General features: G+C 52.3%; 1 protein-coding gene across 1 annotated transcript in view; it reads left to right on the top strand.

Moving 5' to 3' along the window:
* LOC141938267 (uncharacterized) overlaps positions 1–14,698 on the top strand; it is a 16,906-nt gene extending 2,208 nt beyond the window's left edge. The window contains exons 3-7 of the mRNA XM_074856916.1: positions 3,568–3,724; positions 4,176–4,331; positions 5,047–5,099; positions 8,959–9,071; positions 9,665–14,698. Of these exons, the coding sequence (XP_074713017.1) occupies positions 3,568–3,724; positions 4,176–4,331; positions 5,047–5,099; positions 8,959–9,058 (466 nt within the window). The 3' untranslated portion in view covers positions 9,059–9,071; positions 9,665–14,698. The remainder of the gene's footprint in view (positions 1–3,567; positions 3,725–4,175; positions 4,332–5,046; positions 5,100–8,958; positions 9,072–9,664) is intronic.
* Positions 14,699–16,491: the final 1,793 nt, after the last annotated feature.

Raw genomic sequence — 16,491 nt, forward strand, 5'->3', positions numbered from 1 at the left:
TTTGGTATGTCGAATTTAGTAATTTCCATAAAGGGGGTAGTTTAGGATCAAACGTTGCCAAAATTTCAGCATCAGTAGGAGTCGCTTTTCTAACGGCAGTCGTAGTGTCATGTCTTACAGGTTTAGGCATCTGTGGATTAAGGACTAGATTGGGCCCAATAGCTTGAGGTGCCTGGGGTACAGTCTTAATGATCTGCACAAGTACTCCCATATCTTTGTAACTTCTCTGAAGAAACGGAGACCACATGTTACCTAAAAGCCACCCTGAATCACCTGGATTTAAAATTTCCAAAACCAACTGGAAACGGTTAGATCCCCAGCTCACTCGTAAAAATTCATCCTTTCTTTCTGGTGTCCATCTACTACCCGTCACTATGGTTTCACAACCCCAATATCCACAAAACCAATATCCAGGGTAGTTACAATAACTTTTCCCTGGATTTGAACCTGGGCACCAATATATTTCCCCATATGTTTGTCCATGTCTCCTAATATTTGGGTTTGCTGCCGCCTCATATCTCGTACGGGAGGAAGCTGTGCGCGGCTCAGGCGCCTCCTCCCCCTCCCGTTTCCCTGACTCTTCAATTTACATTCCTTTGCATGATGTCCGTTCTTACCGCAGCGCCAACATGGACCTTTAGGTGATATCTGACGTGAGGTAGGTATCGTGGGTGGATTCATTAATTGAGGGCAATTTGCCATGATATGGCCTGCTTGGCCACATTTAAAACATGCTATTATGCTAGCTATTGCGGTATGGACAGCTGCTTGAATCAGGACTAAATGTTCCTCTTTCGCGACATGTCTAATCATGTCTGCCAAACTCGACCCCACCGGCAGCGATCGTAAAATTTCTTTAGTGCTGGCATTGCATTGTTGGCGTAAACAGTCTGCGACTACCGGACCCTTTGCCTCTGCAGGCAGGGAGGAAGAGTCAATCGCTGCTTGAAGGCGATCCACAAACTGCGCGAAACTCTCACTCTCATTTTGTTTTATAGTTGACCATGGGGACGGCTTGGCAATAACCTTAGAAGCTGTACGAATAGCTTCCCTAGCTGCACGGGTGGTTGTCATCACCTCATGGGCTCGCAGACCCAGAGCCTGCGCTTGAGGTGTGATCATTGTTGGATCCGTTCCCATCAATCGTTGTAAACTAGAACCATACAATGGGTGGTCCACCCCTGTTACCTGAGCTAATTGTCTCACACAGTTGTCCTCCCAATCTTGTTTGAAAACTATCATCCCTGCGCCATCAAAAATCAGCCTGCAGGTTTGTTTTATATCAAATGGGAGCATGTCATCTCCTCCGAAGATGCCATCTACTAAAGTAGAGACCATGGCAGAATTGAGCCCCTTATCAGCGATCGCCTTAATGATCGCCTGTATATCTTTAGGATTTATAGGAGAGTACACTCTTCGTGCCCCATCACCATCTCCCATTACTCTAACCGGGTACGCTAGCGCGGCTGAGGGGGCCCAATCTGCACATGCAATTTTTATTTTCCTCCAATCCGTAAGAGGAATTTTATTCTCTCGTATTCCTTTTTTGCTATGAGCAGTATTATATTGAGTTCCAATTTTTGTCTCATCTTCATCTGAGTTTAAATCAGCCGTAAGCCAGTCGTCTCCATCTGCATCCGACTCAAGATCGGAACTCGACTCACTAGTCACTTCCAGGCTCTGGTGTTTTTTCTTTGGGCTCCTGTCCCGCCTACATTCCTTTTGGGGACTTCGACCCCTCCTACTTTGTCCGTAATCGGGCAATTCCCTCCCCTTCGACTCGCCCCCTCGTCTGACCGGGGAGGAGTTTACTCTATAGGGGCATGTTTGTAGGCGGACATTCTGACTGGTCCTCCACTCCTTAGTCGCCTCCGCCTCCCCTTTCTGACCATCCCTACCATTCTCCTCCTCCTCACTCTCCATTGGTGGAGAATGCGGGCATATTACTGGGTAAATGCTCTGATTGGCTTTCCCCTTTTGATTGTCCATACCGCCTTTCTCTTCTTTGTTGTCCTTATCTTCTTGCCCACGTGTATTCGTTAAGTCTTGCATTCCTTCCTTATCTTCACCAAGAACATCATCGCCCCTCCCTTTCTCTTCCCGGTCAGTGCCATTCAGAGGCGCATAGGGCGGTGGTCTCACCCAGATGTTATCAGATTCTATTTTCTCTGCGGCATTCCCAGCCTCCCCGGCCAGCCCACCCCAGAGGGACTCCGCCCGCCCCTGATCCCTCACGAGCGGAGTAGGGTGGTTTGGGGATTGAGGGGGGGGGGTATCACCCTCCTGCCGGTCCCCAGGGTCCGCTGAATTATCATCATTTAGAGGGCGTGAGGTCTGCATGGCTGCTCCGACACCAAGTTTCGGGACAGCTAATAAACAGTCCCTTGCCGCCCTCCATGTTTCCTGCTCCTGCAGGGCTTTTTTCAAAGCCTGCACGACCTTCCCCCATGCCTTAAGGTGTTTCGCCGTGCCTGAGGACATGGTCTCCTCAGCAAACACTTTAGTGCATTTATCCCACGTTTCTGGGTGGAGTATATCCACCGGCTGATCAATGACTCCAATCTGTAAAAGCCTCGCAACTGCAAGGGTAAAATCTTTAGGCTTACAATCAATCCCCCACTGCTTATGCAGCTCAGATACGACCTTTACAAGGGCTTCCATTCTCCTTGATGGTCCGGGAGCGTCCTCCCCGCCAGGCTGGTCCTGCCGCTCCGGCCGCCGTTCACCAAATCCAGGCGAAATTCCCGGGTTTCGGCACCACTTTGTTGCCTTTCTCAAGGCGTGGCGACCTGATTCAGGAACGGCACGGCAACCAAATCCCAGGTTGCTTGGTCCATCAGCACACATACACCAATGTGGAGGAGGCAAAATGGCATTTATTGAAAGGTTACACTGCCTTATATAACCTGGGTTTACCTCGTCACTTCCGCCTGCTTACGTCAGAGATCCATATGGATTGGTTGCAGGGAGGGAGGCTCTATCTTTCCGTACAACGCGATATCTTCCGGTCGCCGGACCCTACCTACCACACCCCCACACCCCGGGCCCCCCCCTCCCCCATCCCAGAGGCCTCTGAGGGGCCCCCCGAGATCCTGAGGGCTCCCTCCACACCGCGGGGTCCTCCCAGGGGTGCCCCTCCATCGTGGACCGCTCCGAGGGGGCACCCCCGACCCAGAGGAGTCCCCCCGAACCCCGCGGGGCAGCGAGGGTCCCCCCTGCCCAATCCTGGGGCTCTGTGTGTGGCACTGGAGGCAGCTCTGACCCGGGACCCCGGGGAGGCAATGCCGGCTGAGCTGAGCCCGATTTTGGGGGTCCCCTGGCCCCCCCGAGACAAGTGTCAGCACCTGGACGGGGCCCTGCTGCTGTGTGACAACCTGTGCCTGGTACGGGGAGGGCCCAAAATGCAGGAGGGGGACACCCAAAATGCAGGGGGGGGCAACCAAAATGCGGGGGGGCACCCAAAATATGGGGGAATGGGGTATGGGGGGCAGTGGGAGGGGGAGTGGGGGGATGTGGGGGTGCAGTGGGGGTTTGGGGGCTCCCCCTGACCCTTCCTGTCCCCCCCAGGTGCCGGGGGGCATCCGCAGGGTTTGGGAGGGCTGCAGATGGCACTCAGCATCCTGGAGAAGTACGGCTGGAACCTGCTGCATCCTGGCCCCCCCAGCACTGCCGCACCGTCCGCTTCGTGAACCTCGTCTGCCGCGGCACTGTTGATGCCGTGCAGGTACCCCAAAACCCACACTGGCACCCCAAAACCTCAAGGACCCCAATCCCCCCGTATCATCCCAATATCCCCTTGTAGAACCCCAATATCACCGCAATATCCCTCTCTAGCACCCCAATATTTTCCTATAGGGTCCTAATCCCACTGTATCACCCTAATATCCCCCATAGACCCCCAATATCACCCCAATATCTCCCTTGAGCACCCCAATATTTTGCTGCAGGACCCCAATCCCCCCATATCACCCCAATATCCCCTATAACACCCCAGTATTCCTCCATACAACTGCAGTACTCCCAGTATCACCCCAGTATCCCTCATATCACCCCAGTATCCCATTACAGCACCCCAATATTCTGCTGTAGGACCCCAGTTCCCACCTGGGACACCCCAATTCCCCCCCACCCCCATAGCCCATATCCCCCCCAGTGATGATGCCCCTCCCCTGCAGGGGGACTGGGGGGTGCTGCAGCTGTTGGGGCACACGGAGGAGACAAGGAAGGGGCTGAGCTTCCCCCCAGGGGCGGGCAGTCCCCAAATCCCCCATGTGGCCACCATCACCGCCAACGTCCTGCTGCTGCGCGCCGAGCGGGACCTGCTGCTGGCCGTGAGTGCTGGGGGGCACTGGGACAAACTGGGGAGCACTGGGAAGGTTGTTAGGATGGACTGGGGGGGGGCACTGGGACATACGGGGGCCAGCGGGACATACTGGGATATATTGGGGAGCACTAGAAAGGTCACTGGTACATAGTGGGGGGCACTGGGAGGGTTACTGGGGTACTGCAGGGCACTGGGACATACTGGGATATATTGGGGAGCGCTAGGAGAGTCACTGGCAGATACTGGGGGGCACTGGGAGGGTCGCTGAGATGTACTGGGGAGCACTGGAACATACTGGGGCGCACTGGAGGGGTTACAGGGATGTACTGCAGGGCACTGGGACATAGTTGGGTAACTGGGGTGTGCTAGAAGAGTTACTGGGATATACTAGGAGGCACTGAGGCATACTGGGGGCACTGGGAGGGTTACTGGGATGTACTGCAGGGCACTGGGACATACTAGGATATATTGGGGAGCACTAGGAAGGTCACTGGGACATACTGGGGGGCACTGGGAGTTTCACTGACATGTACTGGGGGGCACTGGGACATACTGAGGAGTGCTGGGAGGGTTATTGGGACATACTAGGGGTCACTGGGACATACTGGGGAGTACTGGGAGGGGCACTGGAATGTACTGAGGGACACTGGGACGTAGTGGGAGGCACTGGGATGTACTGGGGGGCACTGGGAGGGCTCTGACTCTCCCCCCCCCACCACCAGAACCAGCATCTGAACCCCGAGTTCTTCACTGATGTGCTGGCGGGGGGGCTGAGGTAAGCGGGGACTGGTGGGAACTGGGAGGGACTGGGGGAAGCACACAGCTATAGTGGGAGGGAGTGGGGGGAGGACATGGCTATACTGGGAGGGACTGAGAGGAGGTTGGGCTGCACTGGGAGGGGTTGGCAGGGAACTGGGCTATACTGGGGGTCCCCAGGGATGTACAGGGAGGGTGGAGTGGGGGTGTCACTGGTTCATACTGGTGTGAACTGGGAGTGGCTCCTCTTCCTGCTCCCAGGGGCTGCTGGTGGCCGATTCGCTGCCAAGAACGGATGGGGACGGCCCTGCGGGTACAGGGCTGGGGGGCTCTATAGGCGCTGGAGGGGCTATAGGGAGCATTATAGGGGCTATGGGGGCTCTATGGGGGTTCTATAGGGGCTGAGGGGGCTGTAGAGGGGCTCTATAGGGCCTGGGGGGGCTCTAGGGGAGCTCTATAGGGGCTGTGGGTGCTCTATGGGTCATCTATAGGGGGGCTCTAGGGGCGCTATGGGGGGGCTCTAGGGTCTGGATGGGCTGTAGAAGGGCTGGAGGGCCTGGGGGGGGCTTCTGGGGTCCTGTGTGGGTCTGTAGGGCCCCTATAGAGCCCCTATAGATCCTGAGAGTGTCCCCCCGCCCCCTCCCTCCTCCAGGTGGAACCCACCAGCCAGCCCCCATGGGGGGACCCCAGGGTACAGCCCCCCCAACCCCCCCCCGATCCCCTGTGGGGGATTATGGGGATCTATAGGGTCCCTCACCCTCTTTTCTTCCTCTCCAGTGCTATAGGGGCCCCCCTGACTCTGGGGCCACCCCCCAACACTAGCAGCGAGGTGGGGGCTGCGCCTGCACCTCCTGCACCTTCCTGAACCCTGGCCCCAGCGTCCTCTGCGGGGTCTGCGAGTGCCCCCGCCTTGCCCGATGGCCCCCCCCAATCCCCCAGGTCAGTTTAGGGGGGTCCCTGCCCTTCCTGGGGGGGTCCCTGATTTTTGGGAGTGACCCCAAGCCCTGACCCCCCCACACCTTTTTTTTACCATAGAGCTGGCAGTGCCCCCACTGCACCTTCCACAGCCAGGGCTCAGGGTGCATCTGTGATGTCTGTCACCGCTCGGGGGGGGCTCCCTGACCCCCGAAACCCTCACATCCCCCCAACACCCCCCAGTCTTTGGGGGGGCAACTGATCCCCCCCCTCCGCCCTCACTCCTTCCCAGGAGGCCGAGGGGCAACGGCAGGAGCTGCTGCGGGAGGAGGGGCAGCACATGGTCACCCTGGTCACGATGAGCTTGGGGTGGGGCCTGGGGGCGGTCTGCATGTGTCAGGGGGTTCGGGGGGGGGGGGGTGTCTGGGGGTACCATGTGGAGTCTGGGGGGCTCTGGGGATCCTCAGGGGGTGCTGGGGGGGTCCTGGGGTGGTCCTGGAGGGGTCTGGGGGTGATGGTGGGGGTCTAGGGGGGCTCTAGGGATCCTGGGAGTGTTCTGGGGGTGCCAGGAGGGGTTCTAGGGGGGGTATGGGAGTTCTGGGTGGGGTTGTGGAGGGGTCTGGATGGTCTGGGGGTCCTGGGGGAGTCTGGGGGTGTGGGGGTGTCAGGACACATTTGAAACTTCTGAATTTTGAAATTTGAAAGCCTCAGAACTTTAGATTTGAATTTCCTAAATTCCAAATTTGAAATATCTGGGGTTATGAAATGATGGAATTTTGAATTTGAAAATGACAAATTTTGAAATGTCCGCATCTTGAATTGGACATTTCTGAAATTTGAAATTTCTGACTTTCAAAATTTGGAAACCTCTGAACTGTAAATTTGAATTTTCCAAATTTTAAATTTCATATGCCCAGGTTTTGGAATGTTGGAATTTTGAATTTGAAAATGCCAAATTTTAAAGTGTCTGCATCTTGAATTTGAAATGTTTGAAACTTTTGAATTTTGAGATTTGGAAACCTCAGAACTGTAGATTTGAATTTTCCAAATTCCAGATTTCAAATGTCCAGGTTTTGGAATGTGGGAGTTTTGAATTTGAAATTTCTGGATTTTGAAATGTCCACATTTTGAATTTGAAATGTCTGAAATTTCAGAAATTTGAAATTTCCAAATTTTGGAAACCTCCAAACTGTAAATTTGAATTTTCTGAATGTTGAAATGTGTGGGGTAAAAGTAACTCTTCCAAAAGTAACTCTAAAATTCCCTTGGTATTCCTGAAGCCCATTCCTGGTGTGCAGCAGTGGCTCTGTTGCTCTGGGCAGGTGCAGGGGCTGACGCCGGGCCAGCGCCCGCTGGGCCCCGAGTGTTTCCGTCTGCACTTCCCCGTCCCGCCCAGGAGCGCCCGGCCGGGGCCCTCAGCTGTGCTGCCTGCGCCCGCCCCGGCCCGGCCGACAAGGCCCAGCGCCTCTGCTGCTGCTGCACCCTCGGCACCCAGTGGGGTGCCCCCTCCCCTGCCCCAGGGAGGGAGCGTGTAGGACTCGGTGCCCGCCTCCCTGCAGGGAGCTGGAACGTGGGTGGCTGGGGATCCTCAAGAAGAGACCTCCAGAGACAGGCCTGACTCTCCTCTGGTTTCCTTGCCCAGGGATGGTCTCCAGCCTTCCTTGTCACCCGCCCCTCGCCTCCCTGGGGAGACTTCTGCTGGGCATGTGCATCTTCGCCGTGTACATGCTACATGTTTCTGCTGTGGACAGGGATGGGTAGGAAGGGGATGGCTGAGGGCCAGTGCGAGCCACAGGGAGATCAGGGGGTGTTCCCCAGCCAGCAGCCCGGGGCTCCCACTTGGGCACTGAAGCCGGGTGCTGCTCATGCTGTGGCCGTTCTCAGGGAGAAGCTCGAGCCAAGCCCCTCGGCAGCTTCACTCCCGCGCGTTTGCCAGAGGCCCAAACTTTGGCTGCGGTAGGACAAACTGCCGCGTAGCCAGACGCTGGGGCGCAGAGCCGTACCTCCGCCGGGGAAGGGTTTTCCCCAGCTTGGGCAAGAGACCACGCAGCTCCGGGAGGGCTCTGGGAAGACCCACAGACAAGGCTCCTGCCCTTCCCAGCCGCGAGGAGAGACAACCCAATGAGGGAGCTGTGTGATCGCAAGCAAGAACAGCCCTGTTTTCTCAGCCAAAGAGAGAGCAAGGTCCACACCAGAAAGGCTGCTGAAAAGCAGTCTTCATTTGCTCCACCTCTTTACTTCTGGGATTATTTCGTTCCCTTTTGGGAGGTGCTCCTGGAGCCCTCCCTCTGGGGAAGAGCTGCTGGCAGTGTTGAACAGTGTGGATGGAAATCGCGTTTCTCCTGGGCACTGCTCTGTCAGCTCTCTGTCAGCAGCAGGCTTCTAAAACAGAGGCTTTTCAGCCTGAAATCAGAAATCCACCCGTGAAGGGCTTTGCTCAAGACTGGGCTCATAGACAGACACAGGACTCCCTCTTATTCAGGGAAAAGATGGCCTCGCAGAAGAGGAGGTTTCTGCAAGTCATCTTGCTGCTCGCAGTGGCTCTTGGTGAGTTTGCATGAGCGAACATGCTGGGTGCCAGCTTTCTGCTGGCCAGCTTTCCTTCCGGGCCAGTTCCTGTGCTGATGGAGGGGCTCTTCCTCTCACTGCATCCGGAAAGGGAACAGCTGGGTCACCCTCTGCTGCCCACGCAGCGAGCCCTCAGCTTTGCTCTGCTGTCATTGCCCCGGACACCTGCTGCCTCCCAGCACCCTCAGACCTTCTCCTCGTGGTGCTGTGGGAGCAGCAGTCACCAGACACAGGGATGCCATCCCTGCCCCGTGCAGCCGGGCACCCCCACGGCCTGGGGATGAGAACAGCGCTGACAGATGTGGAGCTGCTTGACGGCACCAGAAAGAGTGTCTGAGCACCAAGTGCTCCTGGTCTGTGGCCTCTTGCAGTCACCTGCTCTCCCTTCCTTACAGGTGCCACCATCGACATGCAGAGAACTTTGGAGACCTACAGCTGCAGAGAGAATTGGAGCTCCAGGGTTGTGGGGTTGTTCTTTGCGTCCAACCCTCCTGATGCTATTTTGCAGGTACTGTAGCAGAACTCATCAGTGCTAGTTTCCTTCCTTCCTGTGAAGCTGGGACCGACCTCAGGGGCTCTCCCCTCTGCCCAGGGCAGTGCTGCTCCAGCCCACAGTGCTGATCAGGTTCCTGAAACCAAAGCTCAAACACAGGGCTGGGACTGCTAGAGATCAGCAGTTCCCCTCAGGAGGGGAACAAAGCTGAACTGAGTGGAACTGCTGCACCTTGCCCACAGGCCTCTGTCCCAGCTGAGTGAAAGACTTTCTCCCTGGTGACCCCATTTCCACACTTGTCCCTAACAGTGCCTTTTCAGGGGTGGGAAGCAGGAGGTGCCCTGCAGAGCTGCTGAGCAGAGAGGTGTTTGTGTAAGGTCCTGACGAGGGTGGTTTCATAACCGGTGTTCTCCTCCTTTCCATAACACTGAGAGCCCCCTCTGTCAGGCAGGGAAGGCACCTCCTGCTTCTGTCCATTTCTTCACAGGCGCCTCATTTCCGAGCTGCAGTAGCCACCCCCACACTGGTCCCGTGCTCCAAGCGGCACGAGCAGTTGTGTTGTCCCCAACACACTCTCACCCCTCACTGCTCTCTTGTTCTGGCTGCAGCTGGATGTGTCCCCAGGAAACTGCTGGCCTTTCCAAGGGCACCAGGGCCAGGTGGTCATCAGGTTGCCAGCACGAGTCCGTCCGACTGCCGTCACTCTGCAGCACATCTACAAAGAGGTGTCTCTGTCTGGGAGCGTCACCAGCGCCCCCAGAGAAGTCTCTGCTGGGCGCTTCTGGTGGGGTCTGGCCCTGGGGGAAAGCTGTGACAAGGACTTGCCTGCTGGCTTCTGTGCATCCTCTGGGGTTTGTGTCCTGCTCTCTGCTGAGCACCGTGCTGACCTGAGGGGATACTTCTTTGGGCACAGCCCCTGCTCTGGCCTGGGGTCCTCCCCGGGCTCGGGTGGCATCTGCTCCCCCGGTAACCTCCACGGGTGCAGGGCACAGCCTGCCTTCTCCCCACGGACTGCAGGGGGGTGTCTGCTCCAGTGTGCCTCACTCCCCTCCTCATCTTTTCTTACACTGACCTCGGTGTCTGCAGAGGCGTCTCACAACTCCTCCTCACCACTCCCACTCTTCCTCCCAGGTTTCTCTTCTTAAATATGTTATCACAGAGGTGCAGCCACCATCACTAATTGGCTCAGCATTGGCCAGAGTCAGGTCGAACTTGGAGCCAGGGGAGCCTCAATAAGCTTCTCACAGGGGCCACAACTGTAGCCCCCCCGCCCCCGCTACCAAACCCCGTCACACACACACACAAACCCAACACACATGACCACAGCCAGCCGTGTCCCTGTTCTCCTCTACAGCTGGTAAGGACTGAAGTTTACTAGTGAAAGCACAGATGCCCTGAGTACCAGCACAGCTCTTCCATCCATCTGATAACCCTGCCCTGTACGCTTAGCCCTCTGGCTCACTCCTACACACCAGCTGGTCCAGTTCCTGTGCACAGCATGCACGCATTGACACATTTACCCAACGGGCACTCCACACCCACAGATCTCCCCAGATACCACTGTGAGCCTATGCCCGATACCCTGCCTGGACCCAGGGCCTCCTGCTCACCAGCCGCCCCCCCTTGAAGTTTGTTAAAACGTGACATGCCCACCCGCAGCACTTCTCCCTGGTGTCTGTGGGAGATGCAATCACTTTGGCTCCCCCGAGGCAGCACCAGGCACACGGGCTGTGACCTGCAGTCCTGCTTCGCATGCTGGTGTTACAACTTGCTCGCTTTACTCATCCCAGTTCCTCCAGCAGCTGCACCCGGGACACACCTACTGGTCCTGTCCCAGCAGCTGGAGCTGAGACCCTCACTGTCACCTGTGCCCTTTGCTGGCACCCAGACCCTAACCCACTCCCATTGCTGGCACGATAGATGGGATCTGACCCAGAACCGTCCTAACTTGGTCAACTTCCCAAATGCTGTGTGCATGTTTTGGCTCTTAGGCGAGGTGGTATCCACCTGGAGAGTCCATCTCTGGAACTCCCTGAATCACCAGAATGGGAAGATGGAAGGTGCCCCAGGCTTTTCACAGCGGGATTTTAATTTATGAGCTGAAAAGAAGCAGTTCTGGAAGTTAAATGGCTCTGTTTTCGAGCCCTGGTTTTCTACGCAGCTGGGAAGAGCAGAAGTGCTGTGGCTCCTCTCCCACAGCCCACACAGACCAGCAGCACCTCATCCCACCCACTGACCTCTTGAAGCCAGGAAAAAGCCTTCCACTGGAGAGGCCTGGCTCTGCTTCCTGGGCTGCTGGGTGCCCTGGGGTCACTTGGTCCATGGCAGGGGTTTTCCCCACAGGCAGCTCTGTGGGAAGGAGAGCATGGAAGGGCCTCAGTCTCATGTTCTCCTGAGCAGCAGCTGCAGCTCCCAATGGTGGCCAGACATAAAATGCATATAAACCTAAAGACCGTACTTAGAGCTACAGGTAGCTCCCAGGTCACCATAGACCAAGAAGCAAAAGCTACAAATTTTGTGGTGAAAGAGGAAAAAAGATTTATGCATGGTACGAGACACAGACAGATAAGGGTAAGAGAGAGGTGCAGGAAAGTAGAAGACAGCACTGAGCCCAAAGGAAGGTGATGTGTCAGAGTACCCTGTCTGAGGACACTAGCAGTGCTTTGTGACTGGAAACATTCAACAGACTTAGGATGGGTTTGTCTGAGTTGTGGTGCTGCCAAAAATCCTGTAACAATTTGGACAGACAAGTTTCAGTTCCCTCTCTGCAAAAACAGGCTGGGAGTTTATTGCTGCACTGCCACTTCAGGTCTCCTCTACTGTTTGCTGCAGCTGTCTGCCATCACTCAGCCCGTGTGGCAACCACTTCAAACGTTTCTGCAGGAAGGAACCCACGTACCTGAGCAGAAGTCAATGCCACAGGACCGTGACTCACCATCAGGGGCTCGATAAAGCCATGTAACACATGAACGCAAGCAACTACAGCGAAGCAAAAGCAGAAGCTAGACGGCAGTGTTGGCACATGCTCTAGGGCACAGGCAAGTATTTCACACAGTGGGCTCTAACTGTGGCTCCTCTATTGACAGGAATCAGTTTTGGACCTTTTTCATCAGCTGAAGAAAAAATGGTTTAGCACCTCTGAAACTTCAGCCTCAAAGGAGGTACTCAGAGTTCATGGGGGAGAGCAAGAGCCAAAAAGACTCAGAGTTCCCAAAGCAGAAAGACCATATCCTTTTCTTTAACAGTAAAAAGGTGTTTCTCCCCCCTCCAAGTCACACTTCTGCATGTCAGTAGATTGTCCGATTTCACAGTGACACACCACCAAATGAGCTTGTCACTAAAAGGAAGTTTTTGAAATGGCTATTTACATGCAAATGAGATAAAAAGAGAGGTGGAGGGCTCTGCCACAGGTACTGGAAGAGACGAATGGTTAAAATGATAAAGACCTTCAAAGACCATATTTGCCCCAAGCAGCCTTTAATGGATTTTATTGTGGTTCAGTGAGCCTGGTTTGCTTTTAACGGTTCATTTGGCAAGTTGTTGCTGCAGCAATTTCTAATAATAATGTCACAAGAATCTTTTAACCAGGTACAGCCTTGTGACTATACAGGGCTGCTCTGAAAGTGAATTTTGGACTTGGAAGAACATCTGCAATAAGTTCCTTTAGTTCCTTCCTCCGTGGCGCACATCACACAGAGAAACAGGAGGACAACAGTCACTCTAAGGAAAAGCAGAAGGAATTTTCTTCCACTCAGATGAGGATTATTTTGAAATTGTAACAGCAGCTGAGAGCACAACATTGCCAGCAGACAGGGACAGCATTTACTTCCTTCACACTTTGGTGTTACTGATCATAGTCAATACAACAATATATTTCTTCCCAACATACTAGTTTTTTGGTAGAGTTATTTTCCCAGTCCTCTATTCCAAATGATATTTTGACTCTATCCTTGTGCTGATTCAAGTAGAAAAGTAACCAAAATGACTAAAATAATGAAGTGATGAACTGTAATTAAGACTATACATATATTATTTTTCATCATGAACCAAAAGCTCAGTGACAGCAATAAAGCCCAAAAGGAAAAAAGATTTAAAACCAAACTACTGAAATAATTTGCTAGCTATGCATCTTGATAACCATACCTTATCTTTCTTCATCAGCTGCAGTCATCCTGCTGTCACTCCACCTTTCTGTAGAGGCTCTCAGGCACAGGAAAACACACACAGTCTTCTGTATTGTCATTTTTCAGATGTAACTGTGGGTGGACAAGACATTTCACAGCAGGTAGGAATGCCTAATGCAAGGAGGAGAAATTTGTAGTGCAGGAAAAGGGAAAGGACTTGAAAAGGAGACTTCCCCTAGGAGATTAAATCCCAGGTCCATACAAACAACTCACCATGATTTGGGGCAAATAATCCTATCAAAGTCAATAAAAGCATGCCATTTAAAAAATCATACTCTGCGTAATCTGCAGCGGGCTTCAGATCAGTGGCAGACATGAAGCTTTGATAGTTTTTTCCAGTGATTTCAATGGGACTATTCACATACAAAAGCACACGCTGAACTGCCAGAATCTGGTCGCAAAGCCGGTTAATTCTGTCTGGCTACAAACAAGCTCCAGACTAAAATCCTTGCAGGGTTGCTATTTATTAATCAGTATTTGTTTATCTCTTTGTGGTACCTTCTAATTGTGTATCTTAAATCCCATCCCATATACCTGTCTGCAGGATCAGGCCTAGGGCTGAGTTCTCCCCGAGCACTGCGCCTCTGCAGGAGGGGCTGGCACTGTCACCCACCTCACTGCCCCCAGCAGCAGGCCCCCAGCTCCTGACAGTCGGCAGAGTGCAGCTGGGCTCTGACTGCAGCAAACCCACTGCAAGGTAGATTTTTACAGTATTTGTATTCCAAAGGCTTGTGGACACATATGGTATGAAATTCACAACTGAATGCATTTGTCCATTATCATCCCATCACTGATTAAAAGAAGAAAGTCCATGACTTCAAATCAACAACCTCTGCCTTGGTAATGCTGAGCTCTCCTCTCCACAGAGAGAAGCTGTTTGGGTATTTCACCTCAACAGAACTAAACTAAGCAGTTAACATTTCAGTCCTTGTTTCCATTTCTGTGCAGACAGATGGCACCTATTAGGAGTATATGCCAATCTAAAAGGTGGTCAATTAAACTATTATGCTTTGCTTCAGACACGCAGCATCCAGCCACAGCCTACAGATTTTCTCAACTGCAACCAGGAGGGTTTTGCCTCAGTAGAGAACTGAGAGATTTGGTCTAGTGATGAAAGTGTCAGCTTAATAATAAAGCCCTCCACAACTGCAGTTCATTAGGCCTTGATCCAAAGCATGGAGCAGGTAATGACTTCCAGGAGGTCTGTCAGCACTGTTGTGCTGGGGGCACGTGTCATCCCAACACTCAGACAGCCAAGCTTTTGGGGGGGTGTAAAAGATAGCACTCCATGTAAACATGGAGTTTACAGTCTTACGTAGAACTGCTGCAAATACAACAAGTGAAGGGAAATAAAGTCATGACTATTTCCCTGAGTAGGAGCTGAGGAGAGAAAAGCTGATAAGAAAGTTGGCTGAGCTCACAAGCCAGCTGAGAGAGAGCAATTGCCTGCAGTCCTCCTGAGAGCCCTAGCCAGAGCATCTTTCCAGGCTAGACAGGGTTTCAAAGAGCCTTTAAAAAAACAGCTACTATATACTTTTTACTAAAGCCTTCTGAAACTCTACTAAAACAGCCACAGCCATTATGGGAATAGTGGGCTACAAATGGATGACAGTGGAGGAATGTAGAGATTAACAAAAAAACCCCTGTAGTGTCACAGCAGACTGCTCCAGATTGAAAGGTGATGAGTCTGAGGTTTAAAAACTTGAGGCAATAGTTATTTGATGGCTACCACTGCAACAAAGTGGAAGAGCAAAGAAATAAATTTGTTCCCTTGAAATCTACAGTCATCTGCCTCTATCTGCAGAAGAGCTCTTTGCACTACGTGTGTCCAGGACACAAATCTTATGATCACACCGTCCAGCTCTCACAGGAGTGGGCCCAGCAGAGGTGGAGCAGGATAAGCTTATCACAGCTTATGTCGGTTTTGCTCCTGAACCAGCAGTCTGTAGCAGGAGAGTCGTCCTGCTGTCCCAAGACCAGTATAACCATTTTCTCAAAACCACTGAGACATTTTTCCTTTTTCTCAAGAACTTCTGCAGATTTTTTTTTTTACAGCTGTCAGCTCACCTGCACTTTACGGAGAAAGGGGCAAACTTCATCTTTTGTACATACTTGTTCTGCACTCCTGTTGAGCAGTCTGTGAATCCTGGGTGGTTATTACAGCCACTGATATTTCTGTCAGTCCCTGGTCTCTCCAGGTACACTCTCTGCCCCCAGTGAGTCTTCTCCTCTAACATTTTCCTTGCCTTTCATTTTGAGCCTGGAGTACGCTGGAGAGCAAGACAGACAGAGGGACAGTACTAGTCTGAGGGGTAGGCTAGGAGGGGAGACAACTCCCCCCAGCAGGCAATGGCAAACTGCCTTCCTCGGGATGAAGCAGCCCAGCAGAGAGGGGTATTCTTCCATCCCCTGGAGGCTGCACAGCACAAGTGACTGTGTGGGGACATCAGCCATGTCTCACAGGTGATTGATTTATATCTTTCCTCGCAGAGATTGTTTCCTTCTGAACAGTCCATTAATTCTTCCTTCCAAAAAAAAAGAAAAAAAAATAGTATTGCACAGGAAATTTTGTTTCTGGATAAAAAGAAGGGTTTTACAACACATGTTAGCACAGAGTTGAGAATTCAGAAACAATTATTTCATTACTTTTCCAGATACTACAGGGCATATTAATACATATTAGCACAAAGTCTGTATACAAATATGTAATTTAATATGCTTTATAAAACAGTTGTATCTCAGATCACTAACTTTCATTTGATGGATAATAAATATAATTTTCAATTTTCTCAAAATGGTAAAAGCTCAGAAAAAACACAATTTCTTAATACAGATCTCAGTAGACTTTCGTATAAACTCCTGGTTGTGTTTTCTGTGCAAGATTCACCCACAGTTAGTCTGATTGCTCTGTCAATTTTTCTTCAGATAAATTCAGATTAGGAAATCTTTATCCAACAGGAAGAAAGATACATAACTACATTTCAAAACTATTTTGCTCATACTGCAACCTGTCACTGGCCAACATATCTCTCTCAGCCACATTAATGTTGATAATAAATACAAACTGTCTCCTTCTGGGAAAAGAGTACCAACACTTATTGGAAGAATGCATACTTCTGGTTTGGGAAGCAATTTTAGGAAGAGCTTAGTAGGATTCCTCTATTACTGCTTAATAAGCATATGTTCTTTTATTGCTTCTTTTGAGTTTAACATAGCTCACCTATGTCATCTTTCACTGTTGAAGTCAGATA

The sequence above is a fragment of the Strix uralensis genome, chromosome Z (assembly GCF_047716275.1).
Source record: "Strix uralensis isolate ZFMK-TIS-50842 chromosome Z, bStrUra1, whole genome shotgun sequence".
NCBI lineage: Eukaryota > Metazoa > Chordata > Aves > Strigiformes > Strigidae > Strix > Strix uralensis.